The 19661-nt window shown below is 41.5% G+C and overlaps 1 protein-coding gene across 3 annotated transcripts; it reads left to right on the top strand.

The window, feature by feature from the left end:
- Positions 1-1241: 1241 nt before the first annotated feature.
- On the top strand, positions 1242-19184 carry tpd52l2b (tpd52 like 2b). Of its 3 annotated transcripts, XM_076097074.1 has the most exons (8): positions 1242-1473; positions 4336-4520; positions 4791-4939; positions 6194-6253; positions 10360-10407; positions 12389-12490; positions 15462-15510; positions 15976-19184. In XM_076097074.1, the coding sequence occupies exons 1-8, from the start codon at positions 1455-1457 to the stop codon at positions 16057-16059; spliced, it is 696 nt and encodes a 231-aa protein (XP_075953189.1). In that variant the 5' UTR covers positions 1242-1454; the 3' UTR covers positions 16060-19184. The 3 variants fall into 3 exon arrangements, with proteins under 3 accessions (XP_075953189.1, XP_075953196.1, XP_075953199.1); XM_076097081.1 differs by lacking the exon at positions 6194-6253; XM_076097084.1 differs by lacking the exons at positions 6194-6253; positions 10360-10407.
- Positions 19185-19661: the final 477 nt, after the last annotated feature.

Raw genomic sequence — 19661 nt, 5'->3', positions numbered from 1 at the left:
AGTAGTGCAGAACTTCCTGTCTGGAGGACACGCCTTTAAAATAAAAGCACGAAAACGAAGATCACGTTTACTTACTAAACATTCAGGTCAATGCACACTTCAAGATAAACATTCAAACATATTTTTTTTTTACTGCCAAGTTTAAAGTTCAATATATAATCACTCCATATACAAAGTATTGTTTCCCAGGTACTCTAAAAACAATCTTCCAACCATTAATCATAATAATTACATTAATTATAAGCTCCCTAATTATTCAATGAAATACAAGGCAGCAAAACGTCTTGGCATATATTTTATAATAAATCAGAATAGCATTAAATATGAGTAAGTGTATGCTCATTTTTTTCTGTGACCACTGTTGTAATTTTGTCCCACATTCACCTAAAACTATAATAGCTCAGTATGTTATGATGAAAACATTGTTTTGCCCAACATCATGTTCAGTATACAATGCCACAATAAGGTTAACAGTATGGATCATGAAATATAAACAGGTTAACAGTAAAGATCGGTTGGATTGCATATAGAAATGCATATACCTGTTGGTACAATATTTCATCTGATAGAATCTTAACCAAAACAAGGTAAATTGATCACATTACCCCACCGCAATGGCTACCTGTATATTTAAGAATTGATTTTAAAGGTCTTTTACTAGTTTATAAAGCTGCAAATTAGCTCGCTACTCCCTAAATCAGAGATTTTCTTTCATTTTATGTTGCAGCCAGATCACAAAGGTCCTCCCCATGCTTTTCTTTTGAATGCTCCTTTACGTGCCCTTTGTTTCTATGCCCCTAAACTGTGGAACTAACTACCTCTGGATATTAAAATGGCGAACTCTATTAATTTGGAGTAATGTTATAGCCTTAGTTTTTAAGCTTTGCTTTAAACATTATTTTTTATCCCTGGTGTTTATTATAATATCTTTTCACCCATTGACTTTTATTTGTTGATTTTGAACATTTGATTTGTTTGATTGGATTTTTAACTTTTAGCATTAAGTTTTGTAAAAAAAATTACATTTGATTGTTTTATCGTTATAATTTTATTCTTGTAAATAATATTATTTATTTTTTTCTCTTTAGATATTTACTTATATATGTACTTGCCTATTTATCTGTATATTGTGCAGCAACACGTGAATTTCCCTTTTGGGGATTAAAAAAGAAATAAAGTTTATTTTATCTTATTTTGAAATTCCGTACCGGACGTACGTCTGTGATTGTTGTCGTGAGCTTTACAAAGAGACGTTTAAGCTGAGCTGGCTGTTGGGCTGTTTAGAGTTCCTATTGACGACTTTAGTTGAGTGTGAGTCTGTCTCTAAAACCAGGAAGATTAACACACGCCGAGTGGAAAGCCCACTTAACTAGTCTGCTGTCCACATTCCACACCCGTGGAGGTTAACTTTGAACAAAAAAAAGTTGTTCTAGGTCTGTGAAATCGACGCCGAAATGGACCCCGCCAGTCAAGGTAACGTACAAGCTAAAAAGCTAGCAAGCGTCTAGCTTAGCTTCAGACATTCGTAAAATGTTTGTTAGGCATACAGAATACGGTTATTATGAATAAATCTACCAACACGTAGCTATTCATTTAATCATGTTGCTAGTTTGTGTGGTTGAACGATTCCATATGTTTAGAGATCACAAAACATGATGTCGTGAGGACGGGCCCGCTGCTATAACTGACAGGAGTAAGTGAAGGCGTATCGTGTTACTAACGCTAATATCACAAACTTCTCTTCACAATTTCATCGGGTCGACTGACATTAGTTCAGTTTACAAGTGAACAATGTCATCATATCATCTGTGAGACTGACAGGCGTTTAAATTCAAACGAGCTGAGCTTAAATCTTTGTAAACAAAAGGACGCTCATTAATGCTAAAACGTTAGCTAAAGTTAGTTTAGTATTGGTGGCTTTTCAAAGTAAAACACTAACTACCCTCTGCTTCGTGTTTATCTGAATACACGTTTGTCAGTCTATTCAATTTGGATCACACTTTATGTCTCAGTCAGATTTGCTGACTAACTGAGCGTCCATCCTCGGTGTTGCTAGCACGCTAGCTGCTGCTTTATCACTGTCACTATTCACTCTATTGACAGATCTTCACTTCCATCTTTAGCCAGTGGTGGTAGAGATACTCAGTTACTTTAATTAAAAGTAGTGACAGTCTACCTCAGGGTGAAATCACTCCAATACAAGTAAAAGTGTTTTGTTAAAAATCTTACTGAAGTATCAAAGTAAAAGTACTCATTAGGCAGCAGACTGTCTGTGTGATATTCAATGCATTACTGTTTACGCTGCTTTTCACGTTGTAGCTGGTCAAAATGAAGCTACGTTTAACTACGGCTAGCAATAAAAGGCAGCCTGTGCTGTGAGACAATACTACAATAACGGTAAATTGAGGATATGATTTAATTCAGTATCTTCAGGTCATCATGTCTGCAGAGTTGTCCTCTTGAGACTTCTTGTATCCCATAGTTTGTAATAGTGAGTGGCTGGCCATCATGCCATGTTTCATCAGGCTGTGCCTTAGGATGGGCGTTTGTAGGAAATGATTATGGTCTCCGTGAAGCATGACAAACTAGAGTGAAAAAGGGCAAATCAAATCCTGCCACTACTGTTCCCTAAATGATGCTGGGGAGGGGGGAGGGGGGGGGGGGGGGGGGGGGCTTTTACCCAACTGATGCATTCTCACATGACACTGACGTCAGGTTTTTTAAGCCCATCCTTAAATCATCATATAAATCAAAAGAGAGATCCACCACAGAGTCTACTTTTCTACGTCCATACCAGCAGGAAAAGAAGGAAAACAAAGCGGATTTGAGGCAAATCGTTCCCTATATGCAACAGAACTTGATTCTGGGGGTTACCAGATGGCCTTCTGGAAAGTGTAGGAAATCCCTAATTGATGGCATGTCCCACACACAGAAGAGTATCTGAGACTGACCTCCAAATCCCAGGAAGAAATGTTATTTTTTTCTGTTCTCATATGAGCCTTGTTTCTGTGGGCCACGCTGAATCATTCTTGGCTGAATCAATACACCTAGAGGGTGGAGCAACTTGTAATGCGGATGTCATTGTTGAGACTGGATCGCACGGCGTCACCAGCGCTACCTGCAGATGTTGATAATCTCTGTCTATTGCAACGCGTTTGTCTGCTGTGTGTAGCATATATCCACAGACTGCTATGTTCACAGCTACAACGTTACTGCTAATTTCATACTCATTGTGACACACACACACACACCCTCTCTTGCCATCGTTACACCACACTATCGTACAACCCTGACCCTGAGTATGCCAGACCGACACACAGCTGACCACCTCTCAGCTAAACTAACTGATGTGGTGGAGACTTACTGGGAAAAGTGGCCGCTAACTCTTCCGGGAGCCATCTATTTATTGTGTAGCTTTATTTATTTATTTATTTTCTCATAGAGACACGACTCCGGTGAAGCCATTTTAGCGGTGGGTTTTCTGCCATCTGATCGGCATTTATAGAGACCACCGATCAAACAATTTAGAACCAATATTGTCGGCTGATGGGTGTTTGAATGTTGGACTACAAACAGAACGGGCGTGCTCGACTCGGTCGTCTTTAGAGTATGCTGGGTGCCAACACAAAAATCACAAAATTGGCAGATTAAGTCGTCAGCACTCATAAATATGTGTAACAATTGCCAAATAAATGTTGGACTATAAATGCAAAGAGTTTATTTTCACACAGGGTTTCAGGCTGAAGCTCCAGTTTGTTTGTGTCTTCCATGCCGACTGTGACTAGCTTCTGTTTTTGCCAAAATTATGACTGTGTCCTCAGGTGAATGATGAAAGCTGTAATCGTTAGCAAAATAATGCTGACTGTGGCAGATTTCAGTGTAAAAAAAGTAGCATCTCTGTGCTGTCAACTTATATTTGAGAACTTACGGTTTACACCAGAATAGATTATGGTCTTTTGTTCTTTTTGGGAAGTTTATTCTCCTCCTATTGTTTTGGTCCACTGTTTTGTAGCGTTCCTGTTTTCAGACAGAAGGGTCTGAAGTTACTTTCCCAGAGTGCAGTTCAACTCCCTGCGCCGCTAATTGACACTTTCTCTTCCTGTCGGATATCTGCTGCTGGCAACACTGGCCTTTCCCTGGCGCGCGCGTGTGCGTATGCGTGTGTGTAATGGATACTGACAGAAGAAGCATCTTAGTAAAGCACTCTAAGCTTTTAACACTGATCTAAGTGTTCAGCCCTCTGCTGCTGCTCCATATCACGGTCCCATTAACTTCTCCTATTCTTCACCCTCCCTTTATCCTATCACCCCTCTCTCTCTCTCGCTCTCCTTCCAGATATCAACCTGAACTCTCCTAACAAGGGCCTTGTTGTGGATCATTCAGACAGCCTCTCCGACGTGCCGGTGGAGGGAATGGTGGAAGTGATGGAGGGGGGGGCGGTGGCGAACCCAGCAGCCAACCCTCTTCCACCCGGCCTGACGGAGGAGGAGGCGGAGGAGCTCCGCACAGAGCTCACCAAGGTAGGGCCCAGATGTTCCAACATCACCAGTGTTTACATGTAACTAGAGGTAAGAATAGTCATGTGTCTTGTGGTTACTGTAGGGAAATACCCATGAAATTACTGCCATTCAAAAGTTTGGGATCACCTGCCACAGATGCCTACCCAAATATAAAAAAAAACAAATGCATGCACCGTTGTGGTATATGAATCTGTAGCCGTGTAGAGTGCTGTGAATGAAGAGGAAAACCCCACACATAACTTTTTCTGGTGTCCCTGTTGTGTGTTTTAGGTGGAGGAGGAGATCAACACCCTGCGTCAGGTTTTGTCGGCCAAAGAGAGACACGCAGCTGAGCTGAAGAGGAAGCTGGGCCTCAGCCCGCTCAACGAACTCAGGCAGAACTTCACCAAGGGCTGGCAAGACGTACAGACCTCCAACGCGTATGTATTCATCCCACCGCGTTATCTCAACACGTGAGACAGAAACTCACTGGAAGTCGTCCCTCAGATATGATGTTGTTCTTGGAGAGGTTTTTATTTTAGATTTTTCTGGTCAAGTCCTTCAGTCGCCTAAAACGTTATGAATATACACACTATGCATATAAATATACACCACCAACTTATCACGACTCCTAAAGTTTGTTTTTGAATATTCGATGACAAAAACGGGAGGTCTTAAAAATGGCTTTTTTTTTAACCGTTACACTCGTTGTCTTTTTGGTTTTTCACTGTTTATTTGGTTTCTACACCTTCTGGCGAGAATAATGCAACAAACTGCGCTTTGAGCATAAAAGTCTTTGTGCACGCTCGGAGCTTGCGCCATCAGCGGAGTCGCGCGCTACGGTGCCATGCACTCGTCGAAACAAAGCTTTAGCGGTGGGATGAAAACCTCGTCGAAGATAGAAAACATCTCTGAGGCTACCTTTTCAATAGGATAATCATATCTAATGCCCACATTAAAAAGTATTCTAGCAAGATGGAAGAATAAAGTAGGAGAAGTGACTTTGAGCACCGTCCAGTGAGATCAGCACTCCCTGCATTTTTTTCTCTGATAACAGAGATAACCGAGTGTTTCACCATGTGGTGACTCATCCGGATGTTTTCTGACTTTAGCTGAAGGCAAAGGTGCATTATCAGATGTAATAATCATGCTTTCATTGATACTGTGATCGTGCTAATCAAGCTAGTCACCGTTTTTTTTAATTTTTTTTTTTTTTAAACACAGCAGTCGCTCTGTTTTAACTGATTACGAAGATGAAACCACATATCTGTTTACAAAGAGTCTCGTCACCCTTTCTTGTTCCAGCGTTGACATTTTCTGCTTAGAAACAAGTTCATAATTCAGCACATTTGGTGGTTTGCAAAGGACTCTGGGTATTCAAAGAGTTGTATATACTTCATTTCTATTTCATTAAAAATGAAGTCTAACCTCAGTGTTTTGTCAGGATCAGGTCTGTTTGACTCTTGATGATGATCTGTATCTGTCTGTACGATCACTTCTCATTAGCTGAAGAACGTGAATTATACAAATGGCCCGACTTCGTAATTCCAGATCATATTTTCTATAGATTTCAATTGCGCTTTGAGATTTTTTTATTTTTTTTTCTATCCCTGGCTTCCTCCTCTCGCCAGCTTGCTTTAAACTCCTGGATGTTTACCTCCGCAGTGTAACACCCTCATGTTTCTGTTTCCTAGCTATGTGAGAACCACTGAGAAACTGGGCGAGTGGAATGAGAGAGTTACCAGCTTGGATCTGTGAGTCTCTGTTTGCCACTCGCACGCCGCTGATGTCTGGGCTCCCGCGCTGTTTGCTCTCTCACGCTCTGACTGTTACTCAACGCTCGGCCCTCGTCCGTTCTCACCTTCTAACCGTGTTTGAGAACTCTTACATTTCAACAGTTGGTGTTTAACTTCGTGTGTGCTTGGAGGACGAACTGTAGTCTGTTCATTCTTTTTGCTCGTGTTGAATGAGATGCTGTAAAGGAATGACTTTACGAGCGTACCTTAATATGCTCAAGTTATTAGTTTTATATTTCATACGTGATTGAGGTCAACATTTGAAGTAGTATTTCTTTACGGTCTTCGGTGCATTTTCATACTCCTAGTTCAGCAGGTTTTCTTTGACCCTGTTTAGGGGCGTTTCCAGGTCTGATACTCTGTCACACTGTTGCACATGTGGCGCCACTTGTAGCACTGCAGTGGGATTTGGTGTGTCTCTGTTCTAACCACTTCAGTTACATAACTCATTCACCTGCTCTGTGTTTGGCCTGTGACTCACCTTTTAGTTTGCTAATCAGATTTGTTTTAGAAGTTTGCTGAGACGTGGCAGGGTTTCTTTAATGGCAGTCGGAGCTCACATAAGTAGAACTACGACCTGTTGTCTATCACCTTCCTGTTATCTATCATTCTCTGCCTTTTTATTTCCCTAATGTGTTATTTTTCTGTCTTTCTCTTCTGTCTCCACCTCCTATCGGTATAATTCGTCTGTTTTTACTTCCTCTCCCAGAGGTCAGGTGTCCTCTCTTCTTCCACCCAGAAGTGCTGACACACGTCCTCCTCTCTACTTCCTCTCCAAATCAACATTCTTCTGTATTTAACATTTTCTCAGACGCTTCTTTTCTGACGTTTAGAGACGATCCCAGGGATGTGTTCTTAGCTGTAAGATGAAGGGTGGAGCTAAGGAGTTGTGTGTAGATAAAGGTTTAGAGTTAAAAGGCTTTGCTGTAGTATAATCAGGCCACTGATGGTTATTTAGCGGGGCAACAACAATCGTCAAACGGTTTTATTCTCTTTTGTCTGTTTACCTAGATTGCTCAAATTGACCATTTGTGTGTTGAAAATCGGACTCATTAAGCCACTCTTTGGTAATAGTTGCATCATGATTTGAGCCTGAGGGCTGATTAGCTAAATACAGTCAATTGGCACAAGCAGCAATTATGTAATGATATAATAACCAGTGTTCAGCTGATGCCCATTGGTAATTACCTAGATTTGAGGGATTAGGAGGCGATGTGCCCCTGGGCAGAACATGGTAAAGCCGCTCTAAAGCGCCTTGTTGTTGGTTGAAAACTTTTCCCGAGCTTCAGTATTATTGTACTAAAACCTCCTGCCAACACAGAGCCACGCTGACACTCCTCTCCATAAATATTCAACATTATTATATGAAATACAATAGAAAATGTCTTTTTTTTTCTTCTTCTTTAGCTTGGGTATACATGTGGGTAGAAATCTAAAATACAGATTCATAAAATTAAATCAAACTTGGTATGGACTTAGGAGTTAAATATGAATAGGAACTCAATCTGAAGGGGGACCATTGTTTCCATGTCTGTCTCACCTTTTAATAAACTCTCGAGTAGATAAAGTCTCCCTAGGAGTTGGTTTGAGGTGGAGATTTATTTTGACCGTGTTTCTGTACGGCTGCTTAAAGAATCCAGACTCTGCAGTCGGCGAGAGACGCACTAAGTGGGTTTTTCTGCTTCTGTTGCTGCGAGATCTGATGGAATTTTCCATGTGGCTGCCTCCTGATAGGAACTGGATTGGCAAGCTCACTCGGCTAGTTAGCCTAAACTGACTGCTGACACTATTCTTGACTTTTACACACATCTACACGCCTTCACAAACAGCAGCAGGTGCACTGATCTTGGGATGGCGTGTTTGTTCTACACACAGAAATAGACTTGCATGTCCGCTCACACACTTCTGTCTCGCTCTCTCTCTCTCTCTTTGTCTTGGGTTTTCAGTCATGCGTTTGCTCACAGAGCCAGAAGAATTGTGGATTATTACATATTTGCCTAGAGTAGCAGAAACGCGAGCAGGCAGGCGCATTAGTCTTGGTTCAGGCCTTCACACACAATGCCAAGTACAGCACAGGAAAAGTGTGCGTTTGTGTCTCTCACCCACGACATGAACACACACACACATGAAGGCAGCCCGGTCGTGCCTGGAGACCAGACGGGCAGAACTGCTGCTGCAGGAACAAGTGGGAGGAAAGGAATGTGATGGAGGGAGGAAGGAAGGGAGGTGAAGAGAAGGACATGGTGTTTTGCTCTGTAACATGATATCTGATATCCAGAGAGCTGAACTGGGCTAAACAAATGGGTTATGAATTATACGTTGAAGATGCAAAGACACAGAGTAGGTTGCCATGAAATCTAGAGTGGGTGGAGTCAGTCAGCTGTTGTACTCGATTTTCAAGTCTGTTAAGTGTGCTTCATTAGCATCACAGTCAAAATCAAACAACAACTTATGCCACAGAATGTCAGGCGAAGGAGAACGTAAACCTCACCACCTTCCCTTTAGCCACCTGTGTATTCCACCTAGACTTGTAGTTCCCTCAGTACGTAACAAGTATTTTCCACTAATGTCCCACTGGGATGTCGGTTTCAGTCAATACAACACAAGCTCTCAAGCTTTCCTCAAACTAGCGGTCGTCATTTACTTATATTGTGTTTTACTCGGCTTTTGTTGTCAAATGAGAGATCTGGCAAAACTCTGACTGAAAGGATTTTCCTTTTTATTGAAACAAAATGTGTAAGAATCGCATCAAATAAATTATAGCGAATAAAGTTGCTCATATGTATGCCTGAAAACTAATTGTTATACTCTATCAACTCAATAAGCTTTGCACCGCATTTCGTAGCTCTGTCCAGTCAGAGGTGCTGAAGTTTGCATGTTTTATGTTGTAAACGTCTTATTTGCTGCGTTTTGATTAGGTCATCGTTGACGGTACTCCAATTTATCGGCCTCCGATCATCCTCGGCCAATATTTGCTAATTAATGTTAAAATTTCGCTGTAAAACGGAAGACGAGACTAATATGCAGAAGGTAATATAACTACATAATAGTGATTGCAAACTATTAAAACAAGAAGTATATAATGACAGTAATTATTGCAAAAAAAAAAAAAAAAGACAGGACATGCGATTGTTTGTTATTTTTATAAATGTGGTGATGTAAATATGCACACGAGCTGGAAAGAAATCTCTGGAATGTTATTGACCCGCTCCTTCAGTAGAATATCTTAAATATGTATATATGTGTGTGAGTATATATATGTTTACACTGCTGGCTGTGTTGAGTGAGACGGTGTTTGGATCAGGAGTCTTATGTTTCAAAGCCTCCACCAGATGAGTGCACAGTTTGACTTCCTGTCATTCTTGTGTTGTGTTGGCTGAGCTTCCTTATCGGCTCTATTGTTTTAAAGAGAAGTTGGCACAAACACACTTCCTCTCTTTTTCTAGACAGCGTACAGGCCGGACTGTGCATGCGTGTGTGTGAGATGAAGCTTTGTTACTAATCATGAGCGGGCTGTTCTGCCTGCTGTTTGGTCTGTTAACCTTTTTGGTGCTAATACGTTTTTGATTTGTTATGTACATGTTGTGGATTTCTCAGATACGTTGGAAAACCAAACGTCCTGTCTGTTAATAACATCGTCTGGAGGCTGGTTTACTACAGTAGTATGATCCCAAAATAAACAGATTTTTCTGTGCTTTAATTGCAATAAACTGATAAGAAGGATGCCAAAATATTTCAATAATGTTGCCCATTCGTTAAGTCTGAATTCCTGCTTGGTTGCGACTGTTTGTTCACGTTACCTCCTATGATTTTAAGTTGTGTTGTGTCTAATGCTGTTATTTCTCCTCTACACTCCTTTTTAAAAGAAAAACGTTCACCAGCAAAGTTGGCTTTAAATGTTAAAAGACGTCCACCAGAACCTTCAAATCCAATCAGTAAACCAGGGGTTAGGAGTCTGTTGAAGCTGACACTGTACCTCTACTGAACTCTATTGTGATCTACTGTACTGTATTGAGAGTGTGTGCCTCTCCCCCTGTGTCATTATCCTGCCGTTGTGTCTTCAGATATCTGTCTGCCTCAGCCACTTTGGATGACATTTCCCACTCTGAAGCGTGAGTTGACCCCTTTCTTTTTTGTGTTCTCCTTTTTATTTTCGTAGACGAGCTAAGGTTTCTTTAAGTTTGCTTTGCGGGGAGTTTTTTTTCCTCTTTTTTGTTTTTTAATGTATTGACTATCCATCCTTTCTTCTTCTGTTTTGCTGTTGCGAGGGTGCTGGTTCTGTTAGTGGCTGTTAAATTAGTTCTGCTAAAATGCTGAAAGAGCAAGTACTCCAGTAAGTGGTCCTTTGGTGTGGAAGGTCAGCCATGTTGAGTGACACCGTGGTGAGCGTTGGTATTCAGCCACACTAGCTTATCTCCAAAACTGTGTTTGCTCGGCCTCTGTGAACCATCTGCTGTGTGTGTGTGTGTGTGTGTGTGTGTGTGTGTGTGTGTGTGTGTGTGTGTGTGTGTGTGTGTGTGTGTGTGTGTGTGTGTGTGTGTGTGTGTGTGTGTGTGTGTGTGTGTGTGTGTGTGTGTGTGTGTGTGTGTGTGTGTGTGTGTGTGTGTGTGTGTGTGTGTGTGTGTGTGTGTGTGTGTGTGTGTGTGTGTGTGTGTGTGCGTGTGTGTGTGTGTGTGTGTGTTTGGATCAGCCGATCATGACGTTGGCTTTTACCCAAGATGTGTGTTTATGTTCGTTGTGTGGCCATACAGACGGTGCTTCAGCCTGTTGGTAGCTTTTGCCAGTTTGGATGTATTTGACTCTCTACTATTTCATTTTTTAAATGTATTTTCATGGCTCACTGATCCACTACGGTTTGTCACACCATGCCTGTGTATTAATTGTGAAAGTGGAGCTGTGAAGCAGCTAACTTGTCTTAACTGGGCATAGCATAAGCACCGGAGAGAGCCAATGCTAACTGTTCCTCCTCTGTGGGTGTATTTCTGAATGATTGAATTAACTTTTTCTTTGAACAGAGACTCTATAATATGTAAATCAATCTTAGATTTAAAGTTACTCGCGGTCGGTTTGAATTTAAAGAGCCACTTAACACAAAGTTGAAAAACATACCTGCAGCTGTGACCACCAGTAGTGGTGTCGGTGTGAAGGCTTCTCACCAGACCTCAAGTTAGGGCTGAGAGATATGGCCAAAAAACCACTGAGGCCAAAGTTTCTTTTTTTTTTTTTTTTTTAAAGAAGAAAATTTAACAATTTGTTAGTTGCAGAGACCACACGCAAGGCTGTTCTTAAACTTGTTTGGAGCTGTTGACGGCAGACTTGACGGCTTTAAACACTTTAGTCTTTAGGTGTGGTTGGTGGAAGATGTTATGTAAACTAATCATGCACAAGGGTTGGGCCATCTGTTCTGTTTTCATGTTGCCTACTCGTTACTCAAAATTACAGGAGCTTTGGAATAATGGAAGCTTTTCAGCTTTCTGCAACACAGTTAAAGTCTGTGAATAAACATGCATGAAAGAGTGAACATTTTGTTTCAAATGTTTAAACATTAAAAGTGTGACTATATCACAGCGACATGTTCCATTTAACATGATCTTATCTTTAATATCACAATACAAATCATATCCATAGAGCTGATTTTTTTTTAAAAAGCAAATAGAAACCGGAGGCTGGCGGTTCTTCTTTTTGATGCTCCAGCCTTTAAATGCCTGTGACTGTATTTCTGTGTGAACATTAACCATCGGGGTGGTGACTACTGGACTTGTTTTGAGGGATGAAGCACTAACTTAAGTCGGTTTGTGTTCTCTGTGCTCTATTGGTTTGGTCTAATGTACCACTCTCTCTTTTTACCATCCCTCCCCTCTCTTTCATCGACCTTGTTTTTCTCCATTTCGTTTCGTTCTGCTCGCCGTCTGTCATCTTTTCTTTCCTCTCTCCATCTCTTCTTTCTCCCCGCCATGTTCTTTCTTTTCCGTCCTTTTTTTTTGCCATCCCACATCTTCTTTCCATTCCACTCCATCTGTTCTCCTTTTTATTTTCTCCATTGTTCTCTTTCCATTCTCCTGTTCCCTCCATCCATCCTCCTCTCTTCTGCAGATACAAAAAGACTCAAGAGACTCTCTCCCAGGCGGGACAGAAGACCAGTGCAGCTCTGACCACAGTGGGCACTGTGCTCAGCAAGAGACTGGGCGACATGAGGTATGACACTGCACAGTCGCTCCGACACTCTGGCCAAGATACAAGAACAAATGAGCCGAGTGGACCGTGTTGAAACGGAAAGATCTCAGGCCTGCATATCATACAATAGGTCTATATTAAGTCTGGATCAACAAGGTGAAAAAATGAGATTAGAACGTTTGAAAACATGGCAAGATCAAATATAAAATGTGCTGAGGGCAGAAGCAAAACATATTTTAGTCAAAGAAAAATCTACATCGGTGTAAGTGTGTGCTGTATTTTTCACCGAACGTTTTCACCGCTTTACCTTCCAGTCAGACGGCCCTTTCTGACAGGGAGCTGAAGCTGTTGTATACATCTGTGCTCTCTTCAAAGCTACAGACTCTTTTTGACAAAAACAGTAATTTGACTTTGGTGAATTCAAAATAACCCTTTTTAAGCACAGAAGTCACACAATAACACAAACAAACTAACCGATGGACGAGGGCTGTCTGACTGTAAAAGATATAGCGTGCACTTACACTGATATTGTCTATTTGAAATGGCCTAAATACTCATTGCTGCTGCCCCCGTCCACAGCAGTACGTTGCTTTGCTACAAAACCAGGATGAGAAACGTAGCAAACAGTTTGAAACCAGCTGAAAATTTGGTGACCGTGACACTCCGCTCTTTTTTTCTTGTGGCGCTGAATTTGTCTTATTGTACAGACTAGTCGTCAGCTTCTCATGTCCACTAACCTTCACCAGTAGCTGTAGATAATCTGCAGAACTGACTCTAACAGACTCTGGTGTCTGTTAGAATTACATTTGTTGTATTTAATTTCACAGCTTTATAGCCTGAATCGTCCTTTCACTAACTTAAGGGGTGGTTCAACATGATCGTGTTTGTATTCCATCTACACGGGAACTGTTTCTTTTGAAATAAAGATCCACTGGTACGTCTTGGAAGTAAAGTCTCAGATGCTAAATTTGAATTTGAGCCACTTGAATGTAAAACTGCATCTTCGATGGCTTCTTCTAAAATAGCTGGACCGTCCCTGTAACGTTAACTTTGTCACCCTGAAATCACACTTGTGTCGGGTTTTTACTTCCAACTGTACAGACCAGGTCACACATGCACTAACCACTGAGTCCTTCACATCTAACATCTCCGCCTTGTTGACTCACACAACTGTCTGTACTAACGTTCATGTTTCCATTTCAACATTCACATTGGCTCCTTATGCAAGGGTGTTTGTGTGTGTGTGTGTGTGTTTGTGTGTTTACCTTTTTCAGTCATTGTCCCACTAACGGCATATTTCAGCAGTTTTTACCTGGTTTACTCTGTGTCTGCATTGTGTCCGTCCCTGCATGTTGCATGTTTTTCATTCGTTCCTCTGTATCTTCAGAAGTTGTACTCCGATGTTGTCGTATTTCCTTTTTCTAAATGTCCCCATTTTGTTCATTTAATTTTATCTCACAGCTGGATAACGGAAAATGTTATTTCAGCTTGTTAGGCCTCCGTCAGTGACTACGTCTTACATGCACACTCATATTCCACTATTATTCCGACTAGACCAACTAGCCAATAGTTTGTAACGCTGGAGTAGAGATGCATACCCAAAAGAAAAGCACACATTTCTGGTCGGAGGGAGAAACGCGCCTACTGGTCAGCTTTATGAAGGACTTGGATATCAACAGGTTTTGGGATATGAGCAAATATTGCAACGCCGACCTTTTCAAGAAGCGTAGTCAACGACTCGGAGTAACCACAAACTAAAATGACATTAGTGTGGAGATAAGAAAGCAGAAGCAGAGTCTTAACATTCCTGATGCCCCTGCTGTGTGTGTGGTCCCTGTTTACTGCTGCTGGTTTGTGTCTTGATGCTGCTTCTGGCTCACGCTCTCTCTCCCCTCCCTGTTTTTAAATTGCTGCCTTGGTTTGACCTGCAGAGCTCTACCTTTCTCTAATTCCTTTAGGTAAGACTAACACGCCCGGTTAGAGCATCTAACAGTTTGCTCACACTCAAGGAAATTTGTTACAGAAATTGTTTTTAACTTAAAGCTTAAAGCCATTTTTGCTAATTATACTTTGACTTGTTTTTTTTCCAACCTGCTCTATTATTTTCTTACTTTAGATTCCCTCAATTCATTTAGTCCCCAGCACATAGATTAAAGAAGCTCGTTATCCTTTGCTGTTACTTAAACAAAACTGTAGTTCTTTGAAGGAATTGTTGATCTGCATTATGTTAGTTAGTTAGTGTGTGTGTGTGTGTGTGTGTGTGTGTGCACGTGTGTGTGTGTGACTACTTTCTTTATAACACTTGCACTTCTGTCTCCTCTCTTTAATGCTTACAAAATAGCAACTATTCCATTCGCCACTCTATAAGTATGCCAGCCATGAGGTAAAGTAACACACAAACCTGCTCACTGTACTGCTTCCGTCTAACTGTCAGTGTAACACACATTACTGTCTGTACCTGCAGTACTCTGTGCCTGCAGTACTCTGTGCCTGCAGTACTCTGTGCCTGCAGTACTCTGTACCTGCAGTACTCTGTGCCTGCAGTACTCTGTGCCTGCAGTACTCTGTGCCTGCAGTACTCTGTGCCTGCAGTACTCTGTACCTGCAGTACTCTGTGCCTGCAGTACTCTGTGCCTGCAGTACTCTGTACCTGCAGTACTCTGTGCCTGCAGTACTCTGTACCTGCAGTACTCTGTACCTGCAGTACTCTGTGCCTGCAGTACTCTGTGCCTGCAGTACTCTGTACCTGCAGTACTCTGTGCCTGCAGTACTCTGTACCTGCAGTACTCTGTGCCTGCAGTACTCTGTACCTGCAGTACTCTGTGCCTGCAGTACTCTGTGCCTGCACAGCTGCTGTTGGTCTCTGTGCTGTTCATCTGTTGATGCTTGTTATGGTTCTGCTTTCTTTACAGATTATTAACCATGAATTCTTTTTTTTCATTGCGTTTACTTCTTTTTTTTTGTAATATGACCTCGTATTTCTGTTCTGCAGGAACTCTGCAACCTTCAAGTCATTTGAGGATAGAATGGGGAACCTGAAGGTGAGCAGACCGTCGGGTCCACGTTGCATACGGTTTCTTTCTCCGTGTCGTTGTCGGATTCAAATCACTTTTTAGTGCCACAGCCCTCCCCTTGCATCATGTTGCCTTACTGTACATACAAATAACAGTTATTTTATATTAAGAAGGTTCTTGGGTTTGATAAATTAACCAAAAAGTTTTCATTGAGGTTTTTGAAACCTAAAAAAAAAATTGCAGAACAAAACAGATTTTGGGTTATTGTGGTAAAATAAATGTGATTTATGGTACTGTTAGATTTCTGCTAGACCCTTTTACATGGGTATGTGCCTCCCTTTGTTGTTTTTTAACTGCAGTGTGTATTATGGATTTCATGACACGCTGATGGATTTTAAATGTTTTCCCGACAGGAAAGAGAAACTGAGTCGGTGTATAATGCAGACGATCAATAACACTCTGGTCTCCTTCCTCTCTCTCTCGTCTCCTCAGGACAAGGTTGTTGGCCCCAGAGATAACGGGGAGGCCGTCTCCCCCACCGACACCACCCCCACTCAGGAGAACCCGTCCTTCTGAATGCATCCCTGCTCCTCTTCCTCCTCCTCGCTGCCACCTTCCTCACGACCTGAGACTGTACTGTTAATCGCCTCACATCGCAGAGTCGGCCCTGACCGTTGACCCTCCAGCTCACCAACTCGCCACCGCTCACACTTTGCCTCGGGGGGTCTGTGGAAGCAGCCGGGGCGGGTTGTGAAGAACTCGTTTGGTTTGAGGTGGGATGCTGGTCCCACAGCTTCCATTCTTCTGCCTTGCTGCTGAGGAAAAGGAAAATGTTTTGTTGATGTCTAAACCTGAATAATTTACAGACCGTGCTTTGTTACATCACCACCCCCCACCCCCCCCCACCCCCCCCCCACCCCCTCGCCTCTACTTCCTCCCCCACCCCCTCGCCTCTACTTCCTCCCCCACCCCCTCGCCTCTACTTCCTCCCCAGTTAGACCCACACTCCTTCGTTAGTCCAAATAAGTCAAAACTGTTGTCTCCTGCACTTTTCACACACCTTCTTTCACCTGTTTCAGCAAATCCCCTGGCTAAAAAACAAGGGTAAAAGGCATTATTAAGAGTCAGGCTCTTAAACTAAATGAGGAACTTCACATTTATCTTTGGGTTTGGGTGTTTGTTAAGATGCCGCGTCAGTCAGTTTAGAGCGCGGGTATCTACAGACTGAAGGTGGAGGAGCAAGACGGTGGTTTATACTGCTACTATTTCTGTCTTCTTGTTTCTGAGTGCTCTCATGTACTTGAAATCCTACATTCACGCTGTGAGCACATGCTGGTGTCACCACAGTATCTCCATATATTGTCTCTCTAACTTGTACAGAGTTCTCTTCACAGCTGCGCGGATGGTTGGAGGTTAGTGGTTTTACTCGTGGGGAGGGGGATCCAGCACATTCTCACTCCACGTAGACCTTCTACTGCTACATGCATGTGCATATCTCATCTCAGTTGTACCGTACGAACCACGCAAAGAAGTCCGAGGTCTCGCGTAACACCCTAAGAACACCCACAGGATGTAAAAACAGGAAGAAAAAAAAACAACCGTAAACCATTTTGTATTACAAACTATTTTACACTGCTTTGCAAAAATGTTTTTACATAACTTTTATCAATATGTATAAATATAGATGAGTAAATATATTGTCTCTGATGCTGCCGAACGGTAGTGATCAGGTTAGGAGGTTTAAGGAAAAGTCAGGGGAAGGCTAAACAAACGTAAAAAGAAAAACTATGGGTCAGTTTCACAGACATGAGGGTTTCCTTCTGTCAGGAGTTTTGTTTCTCTTTTAAGTACATTTGTGATCTGAAAAAATGTTAAAATGTTTGTGAAACTGACTCATTAATGAGCTGCAGTTGTTTTGCACCCGCCTGGGTTTTAATCGGACGAGAAAGAACATAATCAAAATGGTTTAATTTGACGGAAGTGTACCGTGATGGTTTGATCTCTGCAGCGCGTTAACGCCGCCATTCGCCAAGTGAGACTGAAACCTCCAACGTTTTGAAACCACTTTGACTTTGCTTCTTTGTCCCCTGGTTTGACTGTAGTTCCCTTCCTGTTGTTGAAGGGATCGTTTAGGTGTTTTGAAGTGTGGTTGTATGAGTGTGTAGTACTACAGTAGATGGCGATCGGCACGCCCCCAATTTGGAGAAACAGGCCAGAGTATCAGCACGGGAGCAAAGCAATGTACTGCTGTGGACGTATTTTAGACACTTCAAAGAAATCAATATGGGTTTCGATGTACGATATCTTTAGAATATTTTCACTGCTTTACCTTTCCATCACACAGACCATCATTTTACCTCTCAAAACACGGGAGCTGCCCGTCTACTGATACCTCTGACAACAAGGTACCTCATACAACACTACTTCAAAAAGTTAAAATGATCCTTTCAACATTCAGAACTCGATGTGAGACGATGCTTTGCTTTGTACATTACCCGGTGAATGTCGACGCTTCTCTATCAGCTTTACTCACTTTAAATGGTTCACTTGTTATAATTCTGCTGGTAGAAAAGTTTTGTTTTGTTTTTCTTTTTTTGTTGTACAGACTGGTTTGATTGAAGGAAGGAGAGTTGGCATTTAAATATTTAGAGTCTTGACCGGCCACAAAATGTGTCATAAAACCGTCTCGCTGCCATTAGAGGAGACTTTGCTAACGGCCCCTTAATGCACTCCTGTTAACACACATCAGGTGCTACTCAATGCCCTACTCGCACACTCTGCATGAGGCCAAACTAACGCACACCTTTTGTACAAGATCACTGTTGCTCTTATCGTCGTGCACCTGTAGTGATAAAACAAGCTCTTACATACCACACAGCCTCAGAAATGTTGTGCAGCGCCGCACTTTTCTCCTGAACCTGAAAAACAAGAAGGTTGATTACTATCGATGCTGATCGTGGTCGATTTTGCACTGAAGGTGTTTCAATGTTGCCTCTCGCATTGCCGACTACAAAATGTTGCTCTTGTTTCCTGGCTCAGCTTCGGTACAATGTCTCCAAATGCCAATGTGTTTTATTGAGGCCATAGAAATGGATGAACATGAATTGTTATATTTTGACGACATTAAATGATTTCCGCCAAAACTTACATCCATTGAATGAAAATGCACACAGCTTATAAACACCCCCCCCCCGGCTTCATAACTGCCAGTGTATCATAAGTGTATCTTCTTGTTTTTGTTTGTGTTGGTCATTTTTCTAGTTAATATATTCCTGTTAGGTGAATTGTTCTGTTTTTCTTTTGGTTTTCCTTTTGGTATTTGTACAAATAATTTGCCATCACTTTCAAAAAAACAAGTTGCCAATACCTAAATATCTGTTACAAAATCTCTTCATGCCTCTGAATCTCATTGGAGTGGAAAACACAGATGCACACTACAAGAAATGTAAATCTCAAGTCATTTAGTTCAGAATTGATGTGCTGGATAGAAAAAGATGCTCTTTTGATTTGGGTGCCAATGGGAAGTGCAGCACATCAGTGCCAGAGGCTGGAGGACAGTAGAGTACTTTAAGCTTTATTTAGGTCCTGGGCCTAACTGATGTAGAATATCAAAAGGGATCAGATTTGGACGATTATGGTGAATTAATTATTTGGTTTTCTTGTATATGTTTGGATATCAATAAAGCATTCCTTTAAATTAATGAGTAGTGTTTGGTCAATGTCGTTTTTTATTTTTATTTATTTTTTATTTTTCTCGAACTTTTGTCTTTTAATTTTAGTTGTTTAGTTAGCTTATGGTCGTTTCAGAGGCGTCAAACAGACCGGTCTGTGCTCTGAAACAGCATTTCTTACTAATTGAATGATCGGCACAAAGTAACATTCAATAATTTGGGAACTTTTTAAAGAAAAGCGTAGTAGCCTTGGGTTACTTAAATTATATCTTTTGATGTGTTAAGACTTGTCATTAAGTTCAGTCTTCATCTATGATGACAACAAAAAACACCATTGGTTTTTATGTCAGCATCTGTGGTACCTTTATAAGTTTTGGTAATAGTAGAATGATGCATCATGTTGCAATTGGTGTGTACTGTAACAAGGGATTAATAAATGGTGTAAAATATCCGGTAACGACTTCAAATGGATACATTTTTAGTCGTATTAAGTTCAAACAGGAAAAC

This window comes from Anarhichas minor, unplaced genomic scaffold, assembly GCF_050575085.1.
Source record: "Anarhichas minor isolate MPS153535 unplaced genomic scaffold, ASM5057508v1 ptg000003l, whole genome shotgun sequence".
Classification (NCBI taxonomy): Eukaryota; Metazoa; Chordata; class Actinopteri; order Perciformes; family Anarhichadidae; genus Anarhichas; species Anarhichas minor.
This window is presented reverse-complemented; position numbering and strand designations above follow the sequence as displayed.

Bases quoted from the DNA above. Each gene is read 5' to 3' on its own strand.
- tpd52l2b (XM_076097074.1), top strand. The intron at 4,521-4,790 runs GTAGGGCCCAGA...TGTGTGTTTTAG, and splicing joins TCCGCACAGAGCTCACCAAG to GTGGAGGAGGAGATCAACAC. The intron at 10,408-12,388 runs GTGAGTTGACCC...TCTCTTCTGCAG, and splicing joins GACATTTCCCACTCTGAAGC to ATACAAAAAGACTCAAGAGA.